The 26,949-nt window shown below is 38.5% G+C and overlaps 1 protein-coding gene across 27 annotated transcripts in view; it reads right to left on the reverse strand.

Moving 5' to 3' along the window:
* EIF4G3 (eukaryotic translation initiation factor 4 gamma 3) overlaps positions 1-26,949 on the reverse strand; it is a 227,947-nt gene that overhangs the window by 56,545 nt on the left and 144,453 nt on the right. For 21 of the 27 annotated variants that reach the window (XM_019666682.1, XM_019666678.1, XM_019666686.1 and 18 more), the window contains 6 exons: positions 17,392-17,480; positions 13,074-13,320; positions 10,422-10,555; positions 8,708-8,827; positions 8,236-8,346; positions 836-1,006 (listed from right to left, as the gene is read on the reverse strand). In XM_019666682.1, coding sequence (XP_019522227.1) covers positions 836-1,006; positions 8,236-8,346; positions 8,708-8,827; positions 10,422-10,555; positions 13,074-13,320; positions 17,392-17,480 — 872 coding nt within the window. The remainder of the gene's footprint in view (positions 1-835; positions 1,007-8,235; positions 8,347-8,707; positions 8,828-10,421; positions 10,556-13,073; positions 13,321-17,391; positions 17,481-26,949) is intronic. The other 6 variants (XM_019666684.1, XM_019666683.1, XM_019666685.1 and 3 more) reach the window with 1 other exon arrangement.

Below are 26,949 nucleotides of genomic sequence, written 5' to 3' on the forward strand. Positions count from 1 at the left end.
AGTGAAGTCGGTAAGTGATTTGTGATGCCTGGTTCAGGTATGGGTGTGAAGTTCAAGAAGAGACTCTAGTTATGGTGCCTGGGAGCAAAAACAACCAGATAGTAGAGGTGACCCAGGGATAGGAACTGGCACTATGTGTACAGCAGATAAAAAAGGCTTTACATTATTTGACACAAAAAACAATTTTGTGTGGATTAAAGGAATTCATTCAATTTACCCAAAGGAGCTCTGAGGGTAGGACAAAAAATATCCAATTTTATTCTAAAAGACTTTATTTATTTATCTATTTTTTTAGCTGAGCCATCCTGCCACCCGTTGGCAGATCACCTTGGGCGGGACTCAAACCACTGTTGCTCAGAGCTCACACTCTTGAGCAAGCTCTTAACCAACCAAGCCATTCAGCCGGCCCGTAAAAGACTTTAAAACAAGATGGGTTTTCTAAATTCTAACTAATTAGAAATAAAGGTCTGACAAGGAGACATAAAGAAATACACTAACTAGACTAGTACAAAGTAAACACCAAGAATATAAAACCACATTGTTAATAAAAGCAAATATGGATCTAAGCTTGAATGACAGAGGTCTAGGAAGTATGAATCCTCAAGACATAAGTGTCTGTTTTGAAAAGTACACAGAAAGCAATTTGAAGAGAAAATAGTTTGCTTGGTATCCAAGATGGCTTTCAGAATAATGCATTTATAATAGGAAGAAATTACCAAAAGTCTTAAACTAAGATCTCTACATATGTATTAATAGGACAAAATGACAAGTGAAACCAATGAAAACAGTACCACAATAATTCTAAAATAATGTTAGAATGTGCTTCTGTTCTCACCTGGGTTTTAATGTTTTCGGGATCCTCAGCTTGGCTGTCTCGTTTTTGGCTGGGCTTCCAGGCGTTCTCTGCCTTTTTCAGGTGCACGTCTTCTTTTACAGAGACGGTGATGATCTTCCTGGGCTCTCTTCTCTGGCCAGGTTGAGATCTCCGTGATCCAACGTTCAACAACTAGGACAAGAATATTCTTTATTATACCTACACAGAGTACTTATAAGTTACTGTCTCTGCTGTGCTACTCAAGTCAAGCCTGATGACCACACCAAACACGTCTAAGATGCAAAGATGGGTATTAAGCACTCAATTTAGATGTGCTCTTTGGAAGAGGGGAACAGGGGGACCTTAGAACACCATCAATGAAATGTTCTCCAGCACTGTGATTTTATATCCGGAAGTCCAAAATGAAATAATGTGATGGAAAATTATATTTGATAAAGCTTTCGTTCCTAACAAAAAGAGACTACCCTTAACTGAAGCTCTATTGTTCTAGTTGTGTGACTTTGGACAGGTCACTTGAATAATCACAGGCAATAATAATCACAGTTACAAATCTGCCTCAAAAACTGGGTTTCGAAACTTCCAGGGTGCAATACAAATACAACCCTACCATGAAAATTCTCTATGGCACAGATACCCAGCTTTATTGCAGATCTTAACAGATTCCTCTAAATTTGCTGAGCCAGAAATACTACAATAAGTTTTTCTTATATCATAAATGAGATGGCACTACATTGCTCCCTGAAAAAAATGGTCTCCCTCTCCTTGTGAGTTCGTTGTTCCTGCTAGAGTCCCACTATACTCATCCTGTTAAAACCAATATATGCTGGATGTCACACTGGTCATCAAATTAAGAATTGTTACTGCAAGGTAATGAAGTAGGTTAAAAAGTTGCATTCTGTGTATTACAATACGCATAATAGTTGCTACATTAAATGCTGGAAAATAATTTTGTAAGATTAAATATTTGGGTTGATAATAAGTCCTGCTCCTCCCAGATCGGCTGCATATTAGAGCCTTCACCTTTCTGATATATCATTGTCTAAATGCTGAATAAATATTGCCATTAGATTTCAAAAGAAAGTTTTACATAAGACATATAGACCAGAATCATATCTTACTTAATGCCCTCATGCTATTCTTTTGAATTCTTATAAAGCTTCAGAAGAGGAAGTAGAAACTTAAATGTCATACTTTATATACAAAGACAGGTTCTAAGAGAGACATGGTCTAAGGCCTAAGCCTTAAGCCTAAAAGCCTTTACACATTACTCATTCTCAGAATTATTCCCTTATACTTCACCATCTGCCCTAAAAGAAATGGCAGTATCAAGAATGTATCAGGGGCCGGCCGAGTGGCACGATCGTTAAGAACTGGCTTGGGACGCCAGAGGGCCCGGTTCAGATCCCACATATGAGGGCCAGTGACATTGCCCTCTACAGCTAAGATGCTGAACAACAGCTCAACCTGGAGCTGGGCTGCCGTGAGTCGCCTGAGACGGCGTAGGCTGCAGCCCCTGTGGCAGTGGGTTGCCATGGGCTACCGTGTGTAGCCAGCAGCCAGCCTGAGCGGCCAGCAGCCGCAGTGAGCTGCCGTCCAGAAGCCGGTGACTGATCTGCCTCACCCGGGAAGAGCGCAATGATGGTACCAACTTGGGCCAGTGAAGCAAAGTCCTCCACAACTAGACTGAAGAACAAAAGGACAGCAACTTGTCTGTTCCCCTTCCCCCAATTCCCCAGCACTGTTCCCATTCCCCCAATTCCCCAATAAAAATCTTAAAAAAAAAAAAAAGAACGTAACAGGATCAAAAGGTAGACTTTCCGGGCAATACACACCAATCTTGTCAAACACATCTAGCTAAGAACTCAGGACTACTTTGTAAACATTAAAAAAACTAAGGTCAGATAAATCCAGAGGTACCAGGCATGGTATAACTGAAAGAGGGCTAAAGAGGATCACGGGACTGGTAAAGTACTGACAGGGAACAGTTGAGAAACCATACAACACTACTATGAGAACGTTTATTTATAACTGCAACTTTGATATGGTAGTCCAGTCAAAACAATTCTGCTATGAAAATGCAGCAAACCAAGTATTATCTGGTTTTCATAATTCAGGTTCTATTCAAGTGTTCATTCAATAGGTTAATCTCTTTTTCAATGTTTGGATAAAGTCCAAATAAACCATTACATCACAAGCATTTAACGTAATCTGTGCATTTGCACATAAATATTCATTAAGGACAAAGGTTGGGGGATGTAATGAAAAGTAATTATGTCAAAATCATATAAGAGCCGCAGTATGAATAATTTGGGAATTTTAATCATGTTTGAATAAAGTCAGAAAATGGCTATTTCCAAAGAATACTACAAACATCAATGAATATGCCCTGGGATTTGAATCTACCAAGTAAATATGATTTATGCCACATCTCTTCATCTGCCTCAAGACCCACATGTGTGCATTTCAAATGAGCAGCAGAGATGTGAGAAATATTACTAAATAGATAACAACAGTGTTTCAAAGGAAGAAAACCTTTAAAAAGGTAACATAAATTGTTAGTCCAGGATAAAACAACTGAAATTATAACCCATGCGCAAGTGTTAAGACAAATTTAAAAATTACATTTGTATCTCTGGATATGACTAAGACAGATACTGTTCACATACTTATCCAAGTATACTGAGTTCCAAAACAGATTTGAGGTACTTCTCAATGCTTAACGTGCTTAATCAATTAATCTCTAATGTTCTCTTGACAACGGAACTCTGAAGTCCAAAGCTGCTACCTGTGAGGAACGTTACTGGAAGCAAGTCTCTTCACTGCTGAACTTAAGCTTTCTCATGTTTTAAATGCTTGTCCTACCTACAAGTTATTAAGAGAATAATGGCATGTAAAATATAAGGCATGTAAAAGAACCACAGAAACCAGGTAAGGCTTCTACCTTGCCAAAGGAACACTACCAAAAGAACAAAAAGAACTTTAAAGTGATATGTAGATTAGTATAATTACCTTTAAACATTTCATGTCCTCTTATCTGTATGTGAAAAACTTAATACAGTAAGTCCCTGACTTACAAACGAGTTCCATTCCGGGAGAACGTTCGTTAAGTCGGGTTCGTTCATAAGTCCAACAACGTGAGTCTTATACACCTTTGACACAAATGTACAATGTAAAGCCAATGGTTGAATGATTCATGTTATAAGAACAAGCAACGTGTACAATCTTTTCACGTTGGTCCAATTTCTCAATTATTTTCACTTTTGTTTCCATGGTTATTGCTTTGCGCTTCCCAGCAGTCCCCTCCACATCAACACTGCTTTCCCTCTTGCTTCCGGACATGCTGGGCTCTGACTGAGCACTGCACTACTGTACACTATCGCACTGTACAGTAAGCACACAGCGGCACAACTGTGACAATGTCCGGCAGACACGTGAGCTACTTCCACAATTTGTTCGCATCTATGAATGTTCGTAATGCAAGGTCCATTCATATCTGTGAAAGTTCACAACTCGAATGTTTATAAATCCAGGACTTACTGTACAAATTGTCAAAGTTACACAACATATAATGAATGACTTATTTAATAAACACACGAAATCTAGAATCCAGTGCTAAGAGTTATGGAGTATATAAAAAGAATTAAAGCCTAGCCCTTACTTGAAGGACAGACAAGCCTGCTTGATGGCCAGAAAAGGAACCTGAACGTATATTGTGCTGAGTCCACTAGTAAATGAAGAGTCAAAATTTGGGGTTGATTAATTAGGGAGCTGCATTACTTTTTTCCAGGTGAGCTGGAAATTTAAAATTTTTATGCACTTTCATATATTTTTCTTAAATATATAAAATAAGAAATTATACCCATCTGTTTTAGAATTTAATATTGCTGCTATCTCAGAGGCTATAACCTCAAACATCTTTGCTTACTTGGATAACCAAAGAAAACAGGACCAATATTTAACTTAATAATTTGTAAAGACAGACAACCAAGTGTTCCTTTAAGAAGAGAGGGAAAGATCATACGAGTTCAGGAAACCTCTCTCCCCTTAACATTTTTGTAACAGCTCAGCTAATCACAATGTTAGCTAAAATGAATATGAATGGCAAATTACTAGTCTAGGTCCATGACCCTCGCTCAATACATTTCCTTTGGTGTACTCTCTGTGATGTCTGCCAACAGATTACTATTAAAATACCACAACTGGTGCCAGCCAAGTGGCTCAGTTAGTTAAGAGTGAGAGCTCTAAGCAACAGGGTCGCCAGTTCGATTCCCACATGGGCCAGTGAGCTGTGCCTGAGCTGAGCTGTCGCTGAGCTGTCATCAGGTGGCAGGATGGCTCAGCTGGTGAGAGCACAAGCTCCTAACAATAGGGTTGCCAGTTTGACTCCCGCATGGGATGGTGGGCTACGCCCACCTGCAACTAAGATTGAACATGGCACCTTGAGCTGAGATGCCCTGAGCTGCCAATGGGCGGCCGGATGGCTCAGTGGTAGAGCAGGGGTTGGCAAACTTTTGAGACGGAAGAGCCGCTAGGGGTCAGCAAACTGTGGCTTGTGAGCCGCAGGCGATGACGTAAAATTGAAAATGAAAATAAAATTATCATAGTTTCATTTATAAAAAATTTAAAGGATATTATTCACAGAATGGTGATTATGTAAAAATATATTTATGGCTCTCAAATAATTTTTAAATTGTTGTGAGGGACAGGACTGGCTTTTCCAGGGGTCGGCAAACTTTTGAGACGGAACGTACCCAAAGAGCCACATGTGGCTTGCGAGCTGCAGTTTGCCGACCCCTGGGTTAGAACATGTGCTCTTAGCAACAAGGTCTCTGGTTCGACTCCCGCATGGGATGGTGGGCTATGCCCACCCGCAACCAAAGTTGAACACAGCCACAAGCTGTCAACGGGTGGCCAGATGGCGACTGGACTTGGAGCTGAGCTAGCTGCGCCTTCCACAACTAAGATTGAAGGACAACAACTTGGCTATTCCCTTCCCCCAATTCCCCAATAAAATCTTAAAAAAAACAAAAAAAACTACAACGGCCAAGTAATCTGACTTTTCACAAAATACATACAGAGATGATACTACCTAGGTGATTCCAACTGACATGCACTTCACTGTCCATCAAAAGACCTTTATATTTGAAAATTGTATGTAAATGCATATGATATGTTAACACAACTGCTATGCATTAAAAATATTTTGTAACAAGTTTGTTGCAGGAAAGTTTGTACTGGGAGTCATAGCCACGTAAGCCATATTATGAAGCATAAGTAGCAGATATTAAGATCTTTGGGTGGGGCCGGCTGAGTGGCGCGATGGTTAAGAACTGGCTTGGGACGCCAGAGGGCCCCGGTTCGGATCCCACATATGAGGGCCAGTGACTCTGCCCTCTACAGCTAAGATGCTGAACAACAGCTCAACCTGGAACTGGGCTGCCATGAGTCGCCGGTGACGGCATACAGCCCCTGTGGCAGTGGGTTGCCATGGGCTACCATATGTAGCCAGCAGCCAGCGTGAGCGGCCAGCAGCCGGTGATTGATGGGCCTCGCCCGGGAAGAGCGCAATGATGGTGCCAACTTGGGCCAGTGAAGCAAAGTCCTCCACAACTAGACTGAAGAACAAAACGACAGCAACTTGTCTGTTCCCCTCCCCGCAATTCCCCAGCACTGTTCCCATCTCCCCAATTCCCCAATAAAAATCTTAAAAAAAGAAAAAACAAAAAACACTAAAAAAAAAAAGATCTTTGGGTGGTAATTATTTATAAGCCAATTTGGAAGCTGGCAAAAATGACTAGAGAGGTACGGAACCAGAAATTATGAAGAGTAGGGCTGCTGGTTTTTTCCAAGCAGCATTATTGGTTTTCCCTTTTTACATGTTAGCTATATATGTCCTATGAAATTCCCATCTGCATCTACACCAATAGACTGCAGTAAAATGGACAGGTTAAGCAGAGAGTGTTAGCTATGGCAGAAGCAGAAGAATTACTTGCATTAAGGCAATAGATCACAGCTGCACTTAAAAATTAGCTTGTAGCACATGACAGAGCTATTTAAAAAAAAGCAAATTAAATAATTAAAGCTGATGTTTTTGGAAACACTACAAAATCTCCATAATGGCTAGTTTCCAGTCATATTACTTTGAGTGCACCAAATAACTCATTTATCTGATAAATGTAGGCATCCAGATTAGTGGGCAAACATACACTGTGATAGCTACTTTTAAAATTCATTTTCTAACTTCAATATTTTAAAAGAGATCCAGTTTATTTTCAATACATAGTGTTTCCATTTTGCTATACCAATTATCAGATAACAGCAACCTGGTAATGAAAAGTGACAGTATACACTGTTAGAAGAAACAGCAATTCATACCTTCTACAAGTGACATATGTACAAAATTGAGCAATGTGATAACCACAGATGCTGTTAACCAAAGATTATTCAAAATGACATCAACATTACTTCACATGTTTGGCAAAACAAAGCTATCAACCAAAACTAAACTAAAACAAAAAGCAAACACTAACAGAAATATAAATTTAAAACACAAAAAAGGGAAAATGATAGTGAAAAATAAAGTGTAAAATGGTTTCTACAAAGCTGATTTCTAAGGCTTTCTGGTGAGGTAATTCAAATTTTAGAAAAATTTTATTTTGGCATTTAGAGAAAACAAAGGTTAAATTTCAAACCTGCATGAGAACAGAATAGTACACACACAGAGGTCTTTAAGATGTTGATCCTCGATAAATATGCTTCACATGAAAGAGATTTTCTGTAAGTTTTATAAAGCTTCCAACACGCTGTAGGCATTTAAATATTTTCAATCAGACACTAGGCAAACGGTCAAATAATTCAAATTCCTACAAAGTGATATTTGTCTTTAGACAGTGTACTCTTATTTCAAAGCAGGAATCAAAAGTTGCCTTTCTAGAAATGAAAAGGTGATGGGGAAATAAAAACTGTCACCTTATATAAAAATATCTTGGCATACATGAAAGTCTTAACAGGGTGATCTGCAAATGTACATCAAACCCACGCTCCTCAAAAACCTTAAGTGCTTTCTATGCCATTCCAGCTTGGAAAAAAGAGGTATTCATGTCATTGGCAACTTTCCCCCATGCTTTCTCCAAGTCTACACAGCATGGAGTAGGCAGAGCCTGCCAAATTCTGCACAGTGCAGTGCCCCAGCCTAACCCTAACTCCAATGGTGATGCCACTTCCACCGCTGAAGAGCCTGCCCCTGGGGGTGGGTGTAAATGCAACCAGCAGTTTACTATGCTGCACTCTTTTGTACGTGCCATTTGTTCATATTTTGACTTCCCAAGCTACAGTAAGTGATAAAAGCAAAACATAATAACACCATAGACTATCATTAAAAAAAAAAGGATTCAGCGCACCCCTAGAGGCAGGCTCTTCAGGGGTGGGTGCGACATCGCCAGTGGAGCACAGGCTGGGGCTTTTCTCTGTCCCAGAATTGGCAATCCATGCCTGCTCTGCACTTTGCCAATCTGTAGAAACAAAGACAGAGATGCCCATTAGCTGAACGTCATCAGAGATCTTGAGTAGTCAGGATATCTCAAAACAAAATAGGAATCCTTTTTAAGATTGGCTCTATTTTTAACCCATTTGCAGATCATGTCAACTGAAAAAATATGGAAAAAAAAAATCAAGACCAGCTTCTTTCGAGTAAAAAGAACTCAAGTGCATTCTTTATTTCCTTTAATACTCTTATGGAAAGGATAGTCTTCGCCTCTTCTACTTCTTGGTTAGACGAATCAACGAATAAGGCTGCCCTCCTGCCGTTAGACAAGACGTCATGAAGTCTATGATAGTTTCTAACTAACTGGGTTGTAGGGAACTTGCACTTACAGGTACACCTCTTCCACCAGGGGTTTGCCTTCCAAAGTCTGCAAAGGCAGGCGTAAAATCTGGTCCTCGAGGCAAAATCCGAGCATCCAGGTTTCGCATTGGCAATTTGGGTTGGTTGATCTGCGTGAAGAAGCAAAGGCAAATTTAGCCCATGTTCCATAGCATTCAGTGCCACAGAGACTGTAACTTAGACTGAAAAGTTGTATCCACTGAAATAGTAAACATGGGTTTCTTGAACCAGTGAAAGTCCAATGTGAACCTTTGTTAGCTTCTTCTGGGTTAGCCTCTAAGCCCTTAGGTCAACAATGGTTTTCTGGTGCTCCAGGACTGATTAGGCCTAAAATTCCCAAGGGGAGGCAAGATACAATCAGTGAACACGCTAACTAGACAGCTAGGACCAGCAGAATGACACAAGACAAGCTATACTGAGATTCTACGAACTAGGGACAAATTTTAGGATTGTCTTCCAGGGCATTCGCCAGGACATCAAAGCACCTGCCTATAAGAATCCTGCTATTGCACATCCTGGTTTTGATGTTGTTGACTTACGGTTAGTAAAGCATGTATTTTAAGTGAACATATCAAAAACAGATGTTTCATGTGATGTCTCATTTAAAATCTCACTTTGTCTGCTTCATTCATCGGATATCTTGCTTTGTGTAGGCACAGAACACACACAACTCTAGATTCAGCAAAGCTAAGTAGCTCAGCGACAAATCAACTAATGTTTGGCCACAGTCGGAACCAGATAAGGTGGCAAACAGGATCCTTCCTGTTTTCTAAAAGGCTATAACAGTGGAAGGATAATCTAATTCAGTGGATATAACACTTGCCCTCTGAAGTACTTCTGCAGCCTCAAATTAGCACCACCAATCATTCATCTGTCCTCACTTAAGTACCTAAGAGAAAAGACTTGGATATCAAGAGATATTAGAAGACTGTTTCTCTAAGAGAGTAAAATAATACAAATAAGGCCTGGGTAAGCAGCTGCTAGAAATCTTAGTAAGAGGTGGATTTCATTCCATACGACAGTCACTCTCTATTTGATTACAGAGTAGTTCCTCTTCAAAACAAGAATACTGCAAGCTTAGTCACGGGCACTGGCTCACCATTGATTTACATGAATATTGGGCAGACAAACATCTGACTTTAGTCCTTCTAATTTAATAAACAGACAAAATAAACACTGTACTAATTTTCTGTATACACCATTAAGATCAGATGTAAAGCTAGAGGGTACCTATTTATTTGGGGAAATTTTGAGATGCACGTTATTTGAATTATGTTGACTCCTACTTAAGTCTGATCTGCCCACATACCTTCCTAGGCTTCTAACCTGCCCCCAGTGCCTTTCTGATTTCACGCTGAGGTTTCAGAGCAGCGGGGAAAGAGCTGTGTATCGCTTTAGCTGTATTAGCCCAACAGACACACAATGTCCTCCTCATCACTAGGAAATAGCCCTAATAAGCAGATAATAAAACTTAAAACTTCACCACTCACATATGGGCCAAACCCCAATATTACTGTGGTCTATAAGAAACTCAAAATCCAACAATGTTTAGGGTAACTCTAATTCTTAAACATTATCTATTTTAATTCAACTATCATTTGGTCTAACAATTTCTAAAAATTGCTCATACTTCACATATTTGCATTAAGAATAAAAACCAGTTCCCAACAAAAAGAGACATTTTTCTCTGACTACGCAGCTTACCTTGTCAAGAACCACATCACTGATGGGAGGAAGGCCCTCTGGTTTCTGTATGCAGGCTGGCATGAACTGAAAGTCCAATAAAAACTCCCTGTCATACTGCTTCTTGCCTTCAGTATCAGCAGGCTTCCAGGATTCTAGAAAGAGGGGTGTAGGCAGGCGACTGTCTGTAAGGTCACTGTATGTATATCCAGTAAGAATACAGACCAAATGCCAGTATTTATATCACCATAAACACACACACACACAAAGGAAACACTAAGCTACAGTCAGAAAATGTCAGGTAAAGATTTTAAACTGTCATTTGTTTTTTTATTCTTTCTGGATACCTCTGGATACTTACTTTAGTAATCTGAAGTAAGTTGGTATAGGAACCACTTCCTGTACACAATAAGCAGCCTTTGGCCAGGGACGTCCATTATCCTCATTAAATAAACTACCAAGCCTATGAACACCTCAGAAATAAGGAATTTGATGACATTCTTGGTTTCAAGGGGGTAGAGGGGTGGTAGATGAGGGTAAAGAGGATAAATATATGGTGATGGAAAGAGAACTGACTCTGGATGGTGAACACACAATGTGATAGATGATGTATTACAGAATTGTACACCTGAAATATATGTAACTTTGAAAAACAAAAAAATCTATGTAACTTTGCTAACAATTCTCACCCCAGTAAACTTGAATTAAAAAAAGAAAAGGAGGATACTTTGATTGTTCACTTGGAAATGTTATTTTGGAGGAAAACAGGGAAAAGGACACAAAACACAAAAACAAATAACTTATTTAAGATTCTGAAAAGTCTAAGAAGCTATAGAATTTTCCCCCCCGACTACAGTTTAATCTGAAGAAAATAAAACAAAAGTACTTGCTTGTTGAGCCAACTAAACTGGGAATGCACATATCTTTCTCCAAAAATCCTAACACTAAACATACTTCATAGCTAATATCTTTAATAGACTTTTAACTTAGTGTTTTGCTGTAACACTTGCTTTGCCACTATTACTGCTGGTATAGCTATCACTATAATCCTACTCCCATTACACAGAGTTGGAAAATTTCCTGAAATTTTTATTAAATAATAAAACCAAGTCATAATTTTTTTCTTTTAATTAGCAAAACTCGCGTCAAACTCAGGCCCCAGCTACTTCATGAGAGCACACTGGGTCCTCCTTATATTAGTGGTTCTTAACGCATAGGTCATAAACTCACTGATGGTCTGTGAGGATTTTGCAGTTTTTGACCAAATCCTTATTACCTTATTACATTTATTAAAAGGCAGTTTACTGGGATCTAAACTTTAAATTGCCTACCCCCCACCCCCCCAATTACTGCTTGTGTATATACTACAGGGGCAAAAGGCAGTTACTGGTCAACATAGTTGGGGCCTACAGCTGTGCACAGTTTTCTTGCCAAACTGAAGGATAAAAATGTAACTGACACAGTCCTAAAAACGACAAGTGTCTCAATTTCCCAGAAGGATTGGTGGTGGCCACAAGTGGTTGGTGGTATGATACAAGCCTGGATGTTTAGAGGTAATTTCAGTACGTTGAGTCATAAAGTTAAAAAACATTACAACTGTATAATCTTACAATTTCATTAAGCCCATTAGCAGCAGTTTACTGGTATTACAGTATATTAAGGTGGTATCAATCAGTTACTTTGAAACATGTTTGACTGCAACTCACAGTAAGAATATAATGAATTCATGACTCAGGACAAGCATAAACACACATATAAAAATAAAAATAAGAATTTCTCAAAGCAGTATTACCTTCACTACATGCAATGCCCTGACAGTTTTTAGTCTATTCCCCTTTATAAAAAAATGTTGGTTGTAACTCACTAAATTGATTACATCATCTATTAAATGGATTTAAACTGGCAGTTTGAAAAATACTGTTCTGGATTATTTTTTATACGTTTTTTTGTTCTGGATTATTTTTGAGGTCTGATATTTTACATTTAAATCCTACCTCAATGCAGAAATCACCCAGATTGGGCAGACTAAGAAAAACGTCACCTATCCCAAAACTTTCTATCAAAGGAAATACCTTTCCCCACCACACCAAATATCTCCACAACGCCAAGTCAACCATGGCTTACGTAGTGCTGGGACAGAAGTTTAATGCACTTGATGGTGTCTCAAGATGAAAGGTCCTCTAGGGTTTATCATGGATTTCATAGGGCACGTCCCATACTACAGTGCAGTAGCCCAATCACACTTTTTCTGACTGATTATTGGAGTTCAATTCTACTGAGCACTTTCTTTCAACAAACTGGGTTCAAGGCTTGTGAGATGAGGAGTACACTCTCTCAGGGACAGTCATATCAGAAACGTCCCTTTCAGTTAGAATGAATAAAACTGAATTTCCTCTGTTCAAGTCCACAGGCCTAGTGCTGACTGATCCCGAGCCAGCTGCACGTCCAATGCCAGGAAAAACAGAATACCAGCATCAGATATCACTTCCACCCACACAGAACCCTCTGGATTTGCTAGTCACTCGCTTACGCCTGATGAATCTATTCTGTAAACATTCCACTGTGATGAGCCTCTTCCTTCGATCCAGTATTTCACTATGAGGAGACATTTCTCTAGGGTTGCAGTAAAGGGGAGAAGGAAAGCTGGACACAGGAGGGCAGGGATGGACTTACCTGGTTTGAATGGGAAGGTGACCCCTTCACCTGAACTGTCAGTGGAGCCTGAATTAGCATCTAGTGCTTCCCCCTCAGAAACACTCTCAGCACCGTTATGTACAGGCTCAGCTGCTTCTCCGTTCTCTTCCACAGCTTTCCCCTTTTTTAGGTCTGAGGAGTCTCTTTCAGGATGAAACCCTTGGCTCATTTTATCCTGTTCGGATTCAAGTATTTTGTCACCTGAAAGCTCCTCTTCAGCTTTAGGCTAAAGCATAAGGAACACAGAGGTTACATTTTTTTCACTGGTGTAAATAAACGTGAAGACTTACACCTATCCCCAAAAACACAGGAAAGAAGACACGTCACTCAGCGATTCCTTGAGTTCAGCATATGGCACTAGTAAGTTTACTTAACACTTTTCTCATTGCATCGCCTGGAATAAAGCAGACAATTCAAATGGCTACTGACATGCTTTAACATGACTAATGAAATCTAAATGTACCAAAGGTTAGAATGGAAAGAACTGTTAATCCTTGGAACTTGATGTACGTGGAAGAGCCCTAGTCAGACATCTAAATCAAGCACACCTACCCTTACCACCAAATCTCAGCAAATATAAAAAGAAACACTACAGGGTTTTTTTGTTTTTTTTTTTCTTGGTGCTGTCCTCGGGCTACGAAATGGAGAGTTCGATAAATAGTTTCAAGTATCTAAGTCCCACAAAGCTGATCATCTCTCATTTTATAAGAAAGCCACTTGTAGTTAAAAAATCTATTTTGTTTATTGGTTCTTAGAATTCTCTGAGGCTGTGACCTTATTCAAACTGTATATGGAAAAATGCTTGGAATATATCCCCCTCGGAGGAAATCTGATGCATCCTATCTATTTTTAAAAGGCAAAATAGAGTTGAAGTTATTCACCAGATTACTTCTGACCATTTCAGTTTAAGTTACCAAACAAAAATGGATTTCTTAAGGGCCTTATGAACCATCAGAACTCCTAAGGCAAAGTTCTCCATGAACTTTAAGTCTATTTCTTTTTCACAAAGGGTCAATACTCTGAAAACAATCTTTGGGAGGAAGCACTTAGGGGAAATAAGCATTTCAATTGATAAATTCATGATAAGAGAGTCAAAATTACAGGCTCTGTTGACTGGGTCAACAGAGGATTGTAGAAAAGAATGTTATATACATCAGAAAGTGGTTGCCCCAATTGATTCATGAAATTATGTGTTGGTTTTAAATTAAAAGAGTTACAAACCCTACTTTGTTACATAAGTGATTATAACAGGTATAATACTAGTAAATGTTCTTCTACTATATGTCAGATCATGCGGAAAGACAATAAATTTTAAATATTATCAATATAAACAGATGGTTTTTAGGCTTTGTTTTTAAAATTGAAATAAGTTCATATGCACACACACACACCCACACCCACCCACACACCCAGCTCCCTGAAAAGGAAGGCAAAAAAAAAAGGCTGAAAATGACTTCTTTTTGTAAGATATGGCAGAAAATAGGCATCTTTTAATCTTTGAGAAAAAAACAGATATACTAAGTTTGAATCATGAATTAGCAGCCTCACTTTTTCTTATTCTACACTCTAATATAGTCTAAATTAACTCATAATGACCTAGTACTACCACTTTATAATTAAGTACAGGTTATTAAGAAGATCTTTAATAATTTGGCATGTGAGTCTGTAAATGGTACTTAAACTCATTAGGCAGCAGTATAACTATACTATACAATTATATAGAATTCTTATTTGGATCTTGTTAGAATGTGAAAAAAAATGCTACTTTAGAGAAAAAAAATATACTGGGTATTCTTCTCTACAGAGGTTGTAATAATTGAAAAAAATTCAGAAGAAGAGTATTTTATAACATGTGACTATTATTAGAATTTCAAATTTTAATGTTCATCAATAAATACCCTAAAATAAATGACAAAGAGATCCATTTTTGTTTGATAAGTTAACTTGTATTTCTTGGAAAGTTAATTTCTAACTGGAAAAATCAGTATAAAGAAACTTGTTCCATGAAAAAACAAACCATAATTCAGAGGACAGAATCACTAAGGTGTCTGAGACACATTGCTGGGAGGGATATTTTTCAAGGAAATCCTCAAAAATAGTGCATTAAATATTTATGATCATTTTTCCTTCAGCAGGATGAACATCTATTTAACTAGTTTGCAAGTGTCTAACAGTTCCTAAATTGTTTATTCAGAAAGCCAGACTGAAAAAACTTAGCACCTTATTGACTGGACTGGGAAAGGTGAACCTTTTACAGGAACTTGTTAAAGAAGAATTTAGTTGACAAAACTGCAGCTTAATGCATGAGTTTTTGAAGGGCTAAAAATCAGACGGACAACTATATAATGAATGAAATATCCTAAAAATTTTAAAGAAATTTTAAGATGCCTTGACTAGCAATTTTAAGAGGAATCATCTTTCATTTTATCGTTCTAGGCTATAATTTAAAGAATTTAATAAAATATTTGCAATTATGTAACAACCCAATATATTCTCTAAAATATGCTGATACCTGAAACACATTCTTTAAAAAGCTGAGAAAAATCTTCCTAAGGAGAGCTTGACAATCAGTGAAAATGAAGACAATGACAACCAGTATTTATTAAACTACTCTAACAAATGCTTCGTTTTATGAAAAGGGACTAGGATGTCTGAAAAAAGTCTGTGGGCAAGTGACCAAATACCTTTTTATTGTACTTGTAAACTATAAGGTTAAGAAAAAAGTGATTGGTTCAAAATGAGTCAACACAGTTCTCAAGAATGAAGAGTAATAATCTAAAGCAGGTTTTTAGCAAACTATGGCCCGTGGGCCACATGTGGCTCATTATCTATTTTGTACAGTGTGTAAAGAATGCTGTGTACATTTGTAATGGTTGAAAAAAACTCCGAAGAATATGTTACAACACGTGAATACAATGTGAAATTCAAATTTCAGTGTCCGTCAATAAAATTTTATTAAAATACAGCCACACTGATTTGCTTACACTTTGTCTATGGCTACTTCTGCGCTACAGTAGCAGAGTTTAGAAACTGTGAAAAGGATCATACAGTCCAAGGAGCTTAAACTATTTACTATGTGAACGATAAAGAGTGTGCCAATCTCTGGAATGGTGGTCTACCCATTTAATATTCAATAGTGCTTAGAAATCGAGCCACAGAACAAAGGAACATGAAGCATAGAAGAAAATGAATAAAAAACAGCTGAATCTAAAGAAACCAGTTTATGAAGCTTGTACAGCCATTACCAGGCATATATGTGACCCCCTTGCCTCTGGAAGTTATTTTATTCTCTATAGAAGCCAACATTTTCTTATTTAGCCACAAGAGGAGTGTACAACTATTTGCACCTCTATAATTTACTGTCAGTTCTTATCCTTGATAATCACAATGAAGTCACACCTATGAAACAGTTTAGTGGTTGCTATGGGACTAACTGTGACACAACAGAGCATCATGAAAGAGCAATAACAGGAGCTGCCTGGAGAGGGTAAGAATTACAACTAGACAGAAAGGCCTTAGGAAATAAATGTATTTAAAGTTATTTTAAAATAATTTCTACATTTTAATGTTATCATCTTAGAAATGCAATGAAAATCATTTGAATGGATGTAAGAAGAGTTTGGGAAAAAAACCAAACCCACAGAGGTTGTTTATATTACTATTCATTTATAAGCTTCAGTCCATAACACTAAGGACGTCAGGACTGCAGACTACGAACTTGGGAGAGCACTCCTTAGGACTAGAGCTGCCCTTGTTTCTTCCTCACATTCTCTGGACCTGGCATGCTCTGACCCACAGCAAAATCTGGTGTGGCTTCGTTCAAATAAACAAGCCATATGTGCCAAGTTATGTTACTGAGATGCAGTTAAAAGACAACAGACTCACAATAAATGTCCCTAAAATGTACCTGGTGATTTCTACCACCATTGCTAATAGGAATTTGAAAAAACTGTCTCCATCTTTCCTTACCAGATTAGTCTTCCCATTTGGTTAATATAAGAAAAAATTCAATTGAGGGGACCAAGGGACTAACCAAAAATTAAACAATAACTTATGTTTGCCATCTTAGAAGAGGTATTTTGAAAGAGACAAAAATTCAATGAAGTTGAACATGCTATTAAAAATCTTTTCGAATTCTGCAAATGGACTTTTAAAAAAATCAGACTCTGAGCTTAATATATCGAGTTGTGCTTGCAAAACAGTATCTCAAGGAAGAGCTCTAAAGCCACTCTTGTCTCACGAAATGGTGCCACTGTTCTGAAAATGGGCTAAAGAGATTTTTACCGCTGCCCCTTACCTGCAATTCTGCTTCTAACACCTCTTCAGTGGTTCGGGTCCGATCTTTTGGTTTCTTCCACATCTTTGGTGCAGTTATAGCTGTCTGAGCTGAAATACAAGAGCAGGATACCATTACATCCCACTGCAAGTCAAGTTTGGAAATATTAAGTCTAAATGATACTAGTATTTAAATTTCGCAGAACAAAGGAGGGCTTTACCCATACTGAGGAGATAGATGGATAATAAAATGAACAATTGTGTAGTTGTGGCCCAGAGACTGCAACGGCAAATATCTTAGGCACAAACTGTTCCCATCAGCTCATGCAGCTTTCCAACAAGTGGTCTAGTTTCCTCCTACTTCATGGTGAGGACACACCTAGGCACGTAATTCAGTATGCGGTGAGTTATATAGATAGGAAACTAATTCAGTATGCGGTGAGTTATATAGATAGGAAACTGGCCTACCAGCCAATTCTAGACATGGGTCTGCTTCTAATATTGATTAACTATGAGTGATCTTGAGCAAGTCATACTTCTCAGGCCCCTGCATATTCAACTAGAGAGTGTAAGAGTGAGATTAGATAATACGTAAGGTTTCTTTAAGCTACAAAATATATTTCAGATTGTTTTTAAAAGCTTTCTAGACAAAAGGACAGTTTGAGGTTTCATTAGGCAATATTCTACAATATTCAGTTCTCATTTCAGATCAGTACTGTTGGCCTAGCCTTTTATACTGCTAGGTGAAAACTAAGAAAAGAGGTAATTTTTACTAAATTATTCAATTGTATCAGAAGTTCTAGATAGACTATTAAGCTTACAAAGGCTTTTTCCAAATTCATCTCTTACAAATTCTAAAAAATCATTCAACACTTGGATGTACAATTTAAAGTCAATTTAAGCATCAGATAACGAATAAATGTATGAAAAGGATCCTACAGAAGGCAACATGTGAGTCAACAGATAGAAACGAGGTCTTACAGGCAGATGGGTCGGGAGAATCAAAGAGGAGCCACTTAACAGAGACACTATCAAAAGTGAACAAACACAAAGCTGAAGGGAACCATCCACAGAAATAAATATAAGATCATTCATCGAGATTGAACCAACTAATCTCTCTAGGATAGCCTCAAATCTTTTTTGAGTAGAACATCATTTTCGGAAACAACAAAAAGGAGACACTTAACACATTTCTCAAAATTACTGTGCCATCATAAAAAACAACAACAACAAAATAAAACCCTGTAAACTCCTTTGTGACATACACCTCAAAACAGTTTTTTTAATCCTTCCATTCAGGGACTATATAGTGAACAAGAAAACATCATTAGACCAGCTGTCATTCTTCTTCTGTGGCCTACTCAAGATAAACCATTTTCTCCAAGTATGGAACTCAGATTATGGTAAGTGTGGGTGGGGGGTTTAAATTTGCTATTGCCTCACAGTCTTATACTGAATACATATATTCATGTATGTACCGTATTTGCCGGCATATAAGACGATTTTTTGGCCCTGAAAAATATGCCTCCAAGTGGGGGGTCGTCTTATACGCCAGGTACACTTCAGATAGACTGCCCATAGTGCTTGCCCCGTGCCATAGTGGCCTCCCGATGCCCGCCCACTTCATTCCACATACCGTTCAGGCATCAGCAGCGCTGCTGGGTGTATGCTCGGCTGTTATGCGATTTTGCTGTTATGCGATTTTACCACACTCGCAAAATCGCACACAGCCGACCATACACCCAGTATGATAGCACAAAATCGCGAATCGTGATACCATACTGGGTGTATGGTCGGCTGTGTGCGATTTTGCGAGTGTGGTAAATTCGGGTTACCGTATATTTCTTTACATATGCATTGAAGATTCGCGATTTTGCGCTATCATGGTGCCTGTTAGAATGTTGAAGAGCTCGCACTTGCGCACTAGTGAGGTCCCAGGGAGATGCTGATGCAAGGGTGGACCAGACTGCTATAGTGACAGGGCGGGCAAACAGGGAGCAGGGACCAATCAAATCAGGCTTTGTATACAGCCAACAGCCAACCACAATACTGCACCATTGTACAGTACAGCATAGAAAATGTCGACCAGTCAAACCCCTATCATCCCTATCATGGCACCAGCCAAAAGAAAGAAGTATGATGCAAATTTTAAACTGAAAGTTATAAACTTTGCTAAGGAAAATAATAATTGTGCTGCTGCAAGACAATATGGAGTAACAGAAAAGATGGTTCGGGACTGGAAATCAAATGAGAAAGCATTAAAGAGTATGCCAAGGGGTAAGTGTGCATTAAGAAGAGGCACCCCACACTGGCCAGAACTCGAAAAACATGTAGCAGACATGGTGGCTCAACATCGCCAAAACGGTTATGTGGTGACATGAAATACAATACGCTTGTTTGCACTTCAGTGGGCCAAATCAAATCTGATATTGTTTTACCTTTTATTTGGTGTGTGGAAGGTGTGCGGAAGAGGGGGTAGTCTTATATGGTGAGTATATAACAAACTCTGTATTTTGAGTGGAAATGTTAGGGGGTCGTCTTATACGCCCAGTAGTCTTATACGCCGGCAAATATGGTAGGTATGCATGTAATGGTCTCTTCATTTTTTATGAATCTTCTGATTTATAAAACCAGTCTGTTTTATGTGCATTTCACCAAAATGCCTGTGATTAATTCTGCTTCCACAGCAGAATCCTTTTTAAGAGTTACTGAGTTTGAGGGAACCTGTACATTTCACTTTAAATTCACATATGCATGAAGTCAGCTCTAAATTCCATTCATGGAAAAAGGAAAGAACATTTCTGGAGGATTCTTTGGAATCAAATAAACCTATCTTGCCTCTAAACAAGAAAAAACAAAGCTGTAGATAAATTTTTCTTTTTAAGAATATGTCAAATGTACCCAACCCCAATACATTAGACCAAATATTTCTTCCATGGGTAATGTAACATTTAGCACACTTAAAAAAAAATAGCTCCTTACATCACAGGAATCGTTACTTTTTCAAGTGCCTCAAGTTTTAATTTACAGCAGTAATTCACAAAAAGAGGCGAGAGAAAGCACACCTCTTGAGAAGATCCTCAATCCTTTTAAGAACTGAACACAGATATACACATACCTAGTATCTAGTGGCGTGGTGCTATATGTCCTCTATTGTACCATTACTGATGGAGCTGTGGGTAAACTTCGGGTGTGCTAAATGTAGAGGTAAGAAGGGAGGAAGACACAGAGAGAGACAGGGACGCCGACCCCCTGATTTCAAGGACAATTAATGCAGAATTAGCGAGAATAAGGGAATCAAATTTAAGGCTGTCCCAGGTTTGTCATTCCTTGCTAGTCCATTCCTACACCACATATGCCTACACCACAGAGTAGGTCCTTATTACGCACAGTCCCAATGCCTACACCACAGAGTAGGTCCTTTTACGGCACTGACTTAACTGTGAGATTGGCTTTTAATTCACTGCCTCTGATTCTTACGTTAACACATCATATACAACACTGACTGAATGATGGCCATTCTATAATAAATAATTGATTTCACTAGGTTATTCTTCTATTTAAAATATTCTTTAAGGCATTATCCATAGTGCCAAGCAAAGTTCCTTACACAGGGTGGGCAGTCAAATTTGTTGGCTGAACAAAATAATAGCAGATCTGTGTGAAAGAGGTATTACTGACATTCCAAAGACAAAAGACATAGATCCTTTCCTCCTTGTGTTGCATTAAAGCACCACAGGACAAGTAACAATCTCTGCATGAGAGTCACAATTACGTCAACTCAGAAATGCCTAAAGCAGCCTCCCCTACCTCCCCATAAAAACTCAACTCTTACAGGCACATTTAATTTCTACTACTTTAAAATATAAGTAAATGCAAACAAAAAGCAATACTATGACTTATAGATTGTTGCAAATTTTTACATTACTAGCAGACAAATTATGTTTTTCTTCAGAGCTCTTTTCACGAAACGACTAATGTGTAAATTCAGACACAGACAAGTTTAATCATCGGGTTTTAGGAAGATTCTTTGTCTTCTCTCTGACACAGGTTTAGAATTTATGTCAAGGATTGCACCAAGTTAGAAATGTTTCTATTTTCGACTCTCACCCCATGAACAGAATACATATTCCAGAAAATTGTGCCACTTCGCAACTGTTGTAACTGACAATGATTCCATTTTAGAAACGAAAGCACAATGCAGTGACATTTTTTTGGTATCTGTAAGATGTCTGACAAGTCATCCCTGTAAGTAGAAGAGTCCCTTGTATTTCATTTACTTTTTATATATTTATAGGCTCTATTGGAGTCAAGTTGTTACTCTGGCAAATTAAGAGCCAACAACTCTCTGTGCAACCTACAAGACAGCTGCTGGATGTGGAGAAAAGGGGCTAATATGCAGGATTCATAAATGTCCTGGGTTTTAGAAAACCCATTTAAGTTGGCAAAAATAGTCTTCCCTGAAGCCTGAGGCAGTTAGAATCCTGAGAAAAACTGTTATACAAAATGAGAGATGACACAGGGAGAGAAGAATCAAGAGCATGTAAGAGACACGGATATAACGCATCCTGAGGAACTACTCTGTAAAACCACGACCCGGAACATATACTCTCTTTTTCTCAAAGAAGTAATGGTGTCTAGTCTGAAATCCTGACTCAGATGTCAGAAATGTTAACATACTAAGTACAAGAATGACAAACATTAGTGCCATCATTGGAATGAAGATATTCCCACATCTAGATTATTCTCTGTCTTCTTTTAGTGCTGTCAGTATTTACATAAACATGAAAGGTAACCTTTTTTTTTTTTTAAGATTTTATTGGGGAATTGGGGGAGGGAAACAGTGTAGGGGAATTGGGGAAGGGGACCAGCCAAGTTGTTCTTCAATCTTCGTTGTGGAGGGAGCCAGTCGCCATCTGACTTCCCCGGCAGCTTGTGGCCTCTAAGCTCAAGGTGCTGTGTTCAATCTTAGTTGTGGGTGGACGTAGCCACCATCCCATGCGGAAGTTAAATCAGCAGCCTTGTTGTTAGGAGCTCACACCCTATCCACTGAGCCATCTGGGTGGCAGCTCAGCTCAAGATGCCGAGTTCAGTCTTAGTTGCAGATGGGCCTAGCCCACCGTTGAATACGCAATCTTGTTATTACACCAGCTGAGCCATCCTGCCACCTGTTGGCAGCTCAGCGACAGCTGAGTTCGGGTGCAGTGTCACTGGCCCATGTGGGAATCGAACCGACAGCCCTTTTGCTCTGACTCGTGTTCTTAAGCCAACTCTTAACCAACTGAGTCACTTGGCCGCCCCAAAGGTAATCTTTTCATCGCAAGGTATTCCACTAACTATGCAATATAAATCTGAAAACAACTTTTACTAAAGATACCATGTTGTAAACTTAATATTGCTTCTCTTTAGTGTATCATTTATTACTTATTTCAGGTAGGTACGCAGTCTCATTAGTGGGTTGCCTGTGATGCTGATTGCAGTCTTAATGCTTATTCAATAGTAAAACTATTTTCTTTCTTTTCTACATTTGTGGAGAGGATTTTCTGGGTTAGGAGAAGATTTCAATTTTTTTGTCCCAACAATCTGGTAACAAGAATGGGATTGTCTGTAAGTGCCTGAAATGAGGCCAGCTGAAGAGTCTGTGGTCACATTAACACCCAGGTAACACCCAGGGGATGGGAGGGCAGTGGATGGGGGGAGGGAGGTTGTTACTCTGTGAGGGGTGAAAAGGATAACTATTGCATTGCTCTGTACGCCTGAAACAAATAATAAAAAAAAAAAAAGAGAGAGAGACCCTGAATTACAAAGTCTCCCTTTTAGCTCTCTGTTCTTTTGGACTATAACATGAACTCCTTGGCTCTAAGACTTGAGATGAATGTGTCCAGAGGCTGGGTCTCTGGATTGATGTGACACAAAAGTAATAGGCCAGGAAGACTTATTTAGAATAGATACATTTTAACTATATTAATTCTTCCTGTCCATGAGCATGGCATATGTTTCCATTTGTATCTTTTTAATTTCTCTCTTCGATGCCTTATAATTTTCTGAGTACAGGTAGGTCTTTTCCTTCCTTGGTTAAATTTATTCCTAAGTATTTTATTGTTTTTGAAGCAACTGTAAATGAGATTGTTTTAATTTCTCCTTCTGATAGTTTGTTATTGGTGTATACAAACACAACTGATTTCTAAACATTAATTTTGTATTCTGCTACTTTACTAAATTCATTTATCAGTTCGAATAATTTTTCGGTGGAGTCTTTGGGATTCTCTATATATAGTATCATGTTATCTGCATATAATGACAATTTTACTTCCTCCTTTCCAAATTTGGATGCCTTTAGTTTCTTCTTGTTTGACTGCTGCGGCTAGAACTTCCAGAACTATGTTCGGACTGTGTAGATGTCTGACTACTGCGCTGTACACCTGAAGCTGAATAATACTGAATGTCAACTATAATTAGATATATAGAATATATACATAGTCACGGGATGTGGAGTACAGCATAGGGAATAGAGTCAATAGAATTGTAACAATTATATGCGATATCAGAGGAGTAGTAGATTGGGAGAAGGAGGCTATCACTTTGTGAGGGTATAAATGTCTAAAAATTACATTGTTTTGTACATCTAAAACAAAAAATAAAAAACAAAAAAAAAAAGAATAACTTTACTACTGGTAAGAGAAGGGCCCAAGTGCATTGTCACAGGGTTGTACATAAAGCGTAGAATGTTCCAATAATGAAACTTTCCGTGACATTTCCCGTTCTTAACACCCAGTTCTAATCGCTTCTTTTCTGTCACTTTTTCCACATTTTATTTTACTTTTTTTCTTTCTGGCTTCAAAATCCTAGAAGTTGGTACTAAATTATTCTGATTACATCATATTCAAGAATTTGGTAGAGTTTCTTGAGGCTGGAAATCCTATCTTGTTCTTTTTCTTCTTCTACACATCCTCATGAGAATCTGGACAGTTTGATGATTTATCTAAGAAACTGGAGCAGAGCAAAGAAGAAACCCAGGTGAAAGGAGGATAAATTTTTAAAGTGGCGATGTAAAAGAACCGGAAAAGAACAGTGACAGTGATAAAATATGTAAAGATGGGTCACTGAGAGATGTCAACCAAAAGAAACACTACAGAGTAGGTCTACTGGTGTTTTTCCAGTGTCTCCTCAGGTGGTGCTATTTGAAACGCATGGATGGCTTCCTCACTACGCTTCCCATTATTAAAAGTAGGCTTTCTGCTCTGACTGCTTCACAGAAACTTAAATAGTACATAAGCTACTCTCCCTAAGGCCTAGCACTGAAACCAAAAAAGTAAGTTTAACAAAATGAGTAGTCTAGACTTAAAATTCTACCAAAAACATGTATCTATAACACAATTTAAAATTTTTTACTTCTAGCTTTAACATTAAACATCATCAAAGAATCAAACTGTAGATTTTTATTGATGTTCTCAATAATTTTGATTTTATCTTTTTTCCTATTTTCTATTTTATTTCCCCTACTATTTCCTTTGGGTTTAATATGCTCTTCTTTCTTTAACTTCAGCTTTATTGAGGTATAAATGACATAAAAAACTGTTAAGATATTTAAAGTGAACACTGTAGTGATTTGCTTTATGCATACATTGAGAGAGGATTCCCTTTCCTAGTTAATTAACACATCAATCACCTCATATATTTATCTTTTATTTTCTTGGTGAGAACATTAAAGCTCTTTTTTCTTAGCAAGTTTCAGTTATACAATACACTGTTATCAACTATGTCATGATGTTCACATTAGATCTCAAACCTTTCTCATTTTATATTAATGTTCTTTTAATAGTTTCTTCAGGTGGAAGCTGAGGTCAATAATTTGAGACCATTTTTCTTTTTATTTTTTAAAGATTTGTATTGGGGAATTGGAGGATGGGAACAGCGCTGGGGAATTGGGGGAAGGGGAAAAGACAAGTTGCTGTCCTTTTGTTCTTCAGTCTAGTTGTGGAGGACGTTGCTTCACTGGCCCAAGTTGGCAACATCATTGCGCTCTTCCCAGGTGAGGCAGATCAGTTGCCGGCTGCTGGCCGCTCACGCTGGCTGCTGGCTACACACGGTAGCCCATGGCAACCCACTGCAGCAGGGGCTGCAGCCTACGCTGTCACCGGCGACTCATGGCAGCCCAGCTCCAAGTTGAGCTGTTGTTCAGCATCTTAGCTGTAGAGGGCAGTGTCACTGGCCCTCATATGTGGGAACCAAACCAGGGCCCTCTGGCGTCCCAAGCCAGCTCTTAACCAACACGTCACTCGGCCGGCCCCCATTGTTTTTTTAATATGGGCAAATGACAAGGTATAAATTGCCTTGTAAATACTGCGTTAGCAGTCCCTTCGGCAGAATAATGTACCACACCAAAGATGTCCACGTCCCAATCCCTGGAACCTGTGAATATGTTAACCTTACATGGCAAAAGTGACTTTGCAGATGTGATTAAATTAAGGGATCTTAAGATGGGAACACTATTATCCTGGATTAACCTGGTTCATCTAGTACGATCAAAAGGTCCTTATAAGTGGGAGGGAGGTAGGAGAACCAAAGAGATTTGAAGAGGCTACACTACTTGTTTTGAAGATTTTTAGAAGGGACCCCAAGCTGAGAAATGTTGTAGCCTCTAAAAGATGGGGGGCAGGGGAGGGAACAGATTCTCTCATAGAGCCTCCAGAAGAAACATAGATCTGTTGATATCTTGATTTAGTTCGTGAAACTGATTTTGGACTTCTGATCTCCCAACTGTAAGCTAATAAATTTGTGTTGTTTTAAGCCACTGTTTGTGGTGATTTGCTACAGCAAACATAGGAAATGAATACAACCACACATTTTGATTTGGGTACTCATTTTCATTCAGTTCAATACACTTTATTATTTCCCTTTTGACTTCTTCTTTGACACAGGTTATTTAGTTTCCAAATACTTTCAAGAGATATTTTTCTTACTGATTTCCAACTTGAAATACACTTTATTATTTCCCTTTTGACTTCTTCTTTGACACAGGTTATTTAGTTTCCAAATACTTTCAAGAGATATTTTTCTTACCGATTTCCAACTTAATTGCATTGTGGTCAGAAAAAATTACCTGCTTTGTCTTGAATCCTTTGAAATGTATTACGACGTTTTATGACACACACGATTGTCTAGCTCAGTAAATTTGCCATTTGCACCTGTGTATCTGCTGTTTGAGTTTTGGTAAATGTCATTAGGTCACGATGGTTGATTACGCTGTTCAAATTTTCTACAGCCTCACTAATTTTCTGTCTACTGGTTATATCAATTATGTTTTTCTAATTATGTCAAGTAAACCTCAATAAAGGTGTTAAAGTGGTCTGGGTGATTTCCAAAGTAATTAAAACATAAGCATATTGACATATCTAATATGAACTTGCTAAAAAATGATAGTGTTGGGCTGACCGAGTGGCGCGTTGGTTAAGAGTTGCCTTGGGACGCCAGCTCTGAGGAGCTGGGCCTCGGCTCGGATCCCACATGAGGGCCAGTGATGCTGTGCCCTCTATAGCTAAGATGCCGAACAACGGCTCAATCTGGAGCTGGGCTGCCG

This window comes from Hipposideros armiger, unplaced genomic scaffold (assembly GCF_001890085.2).
Source record: "Hipposideros armiger isolate ML-2016 unplaced genomic scaffold, ASM189008v1 scaffold_477, whole genome shotgun sequence".
Taxonomy (NCBI): Eukaryota; Metazoa; Chordata; class Mammalia; order Chiroptera; family Hipposideridae; genus Hipposideros; species Hipposideros armiger.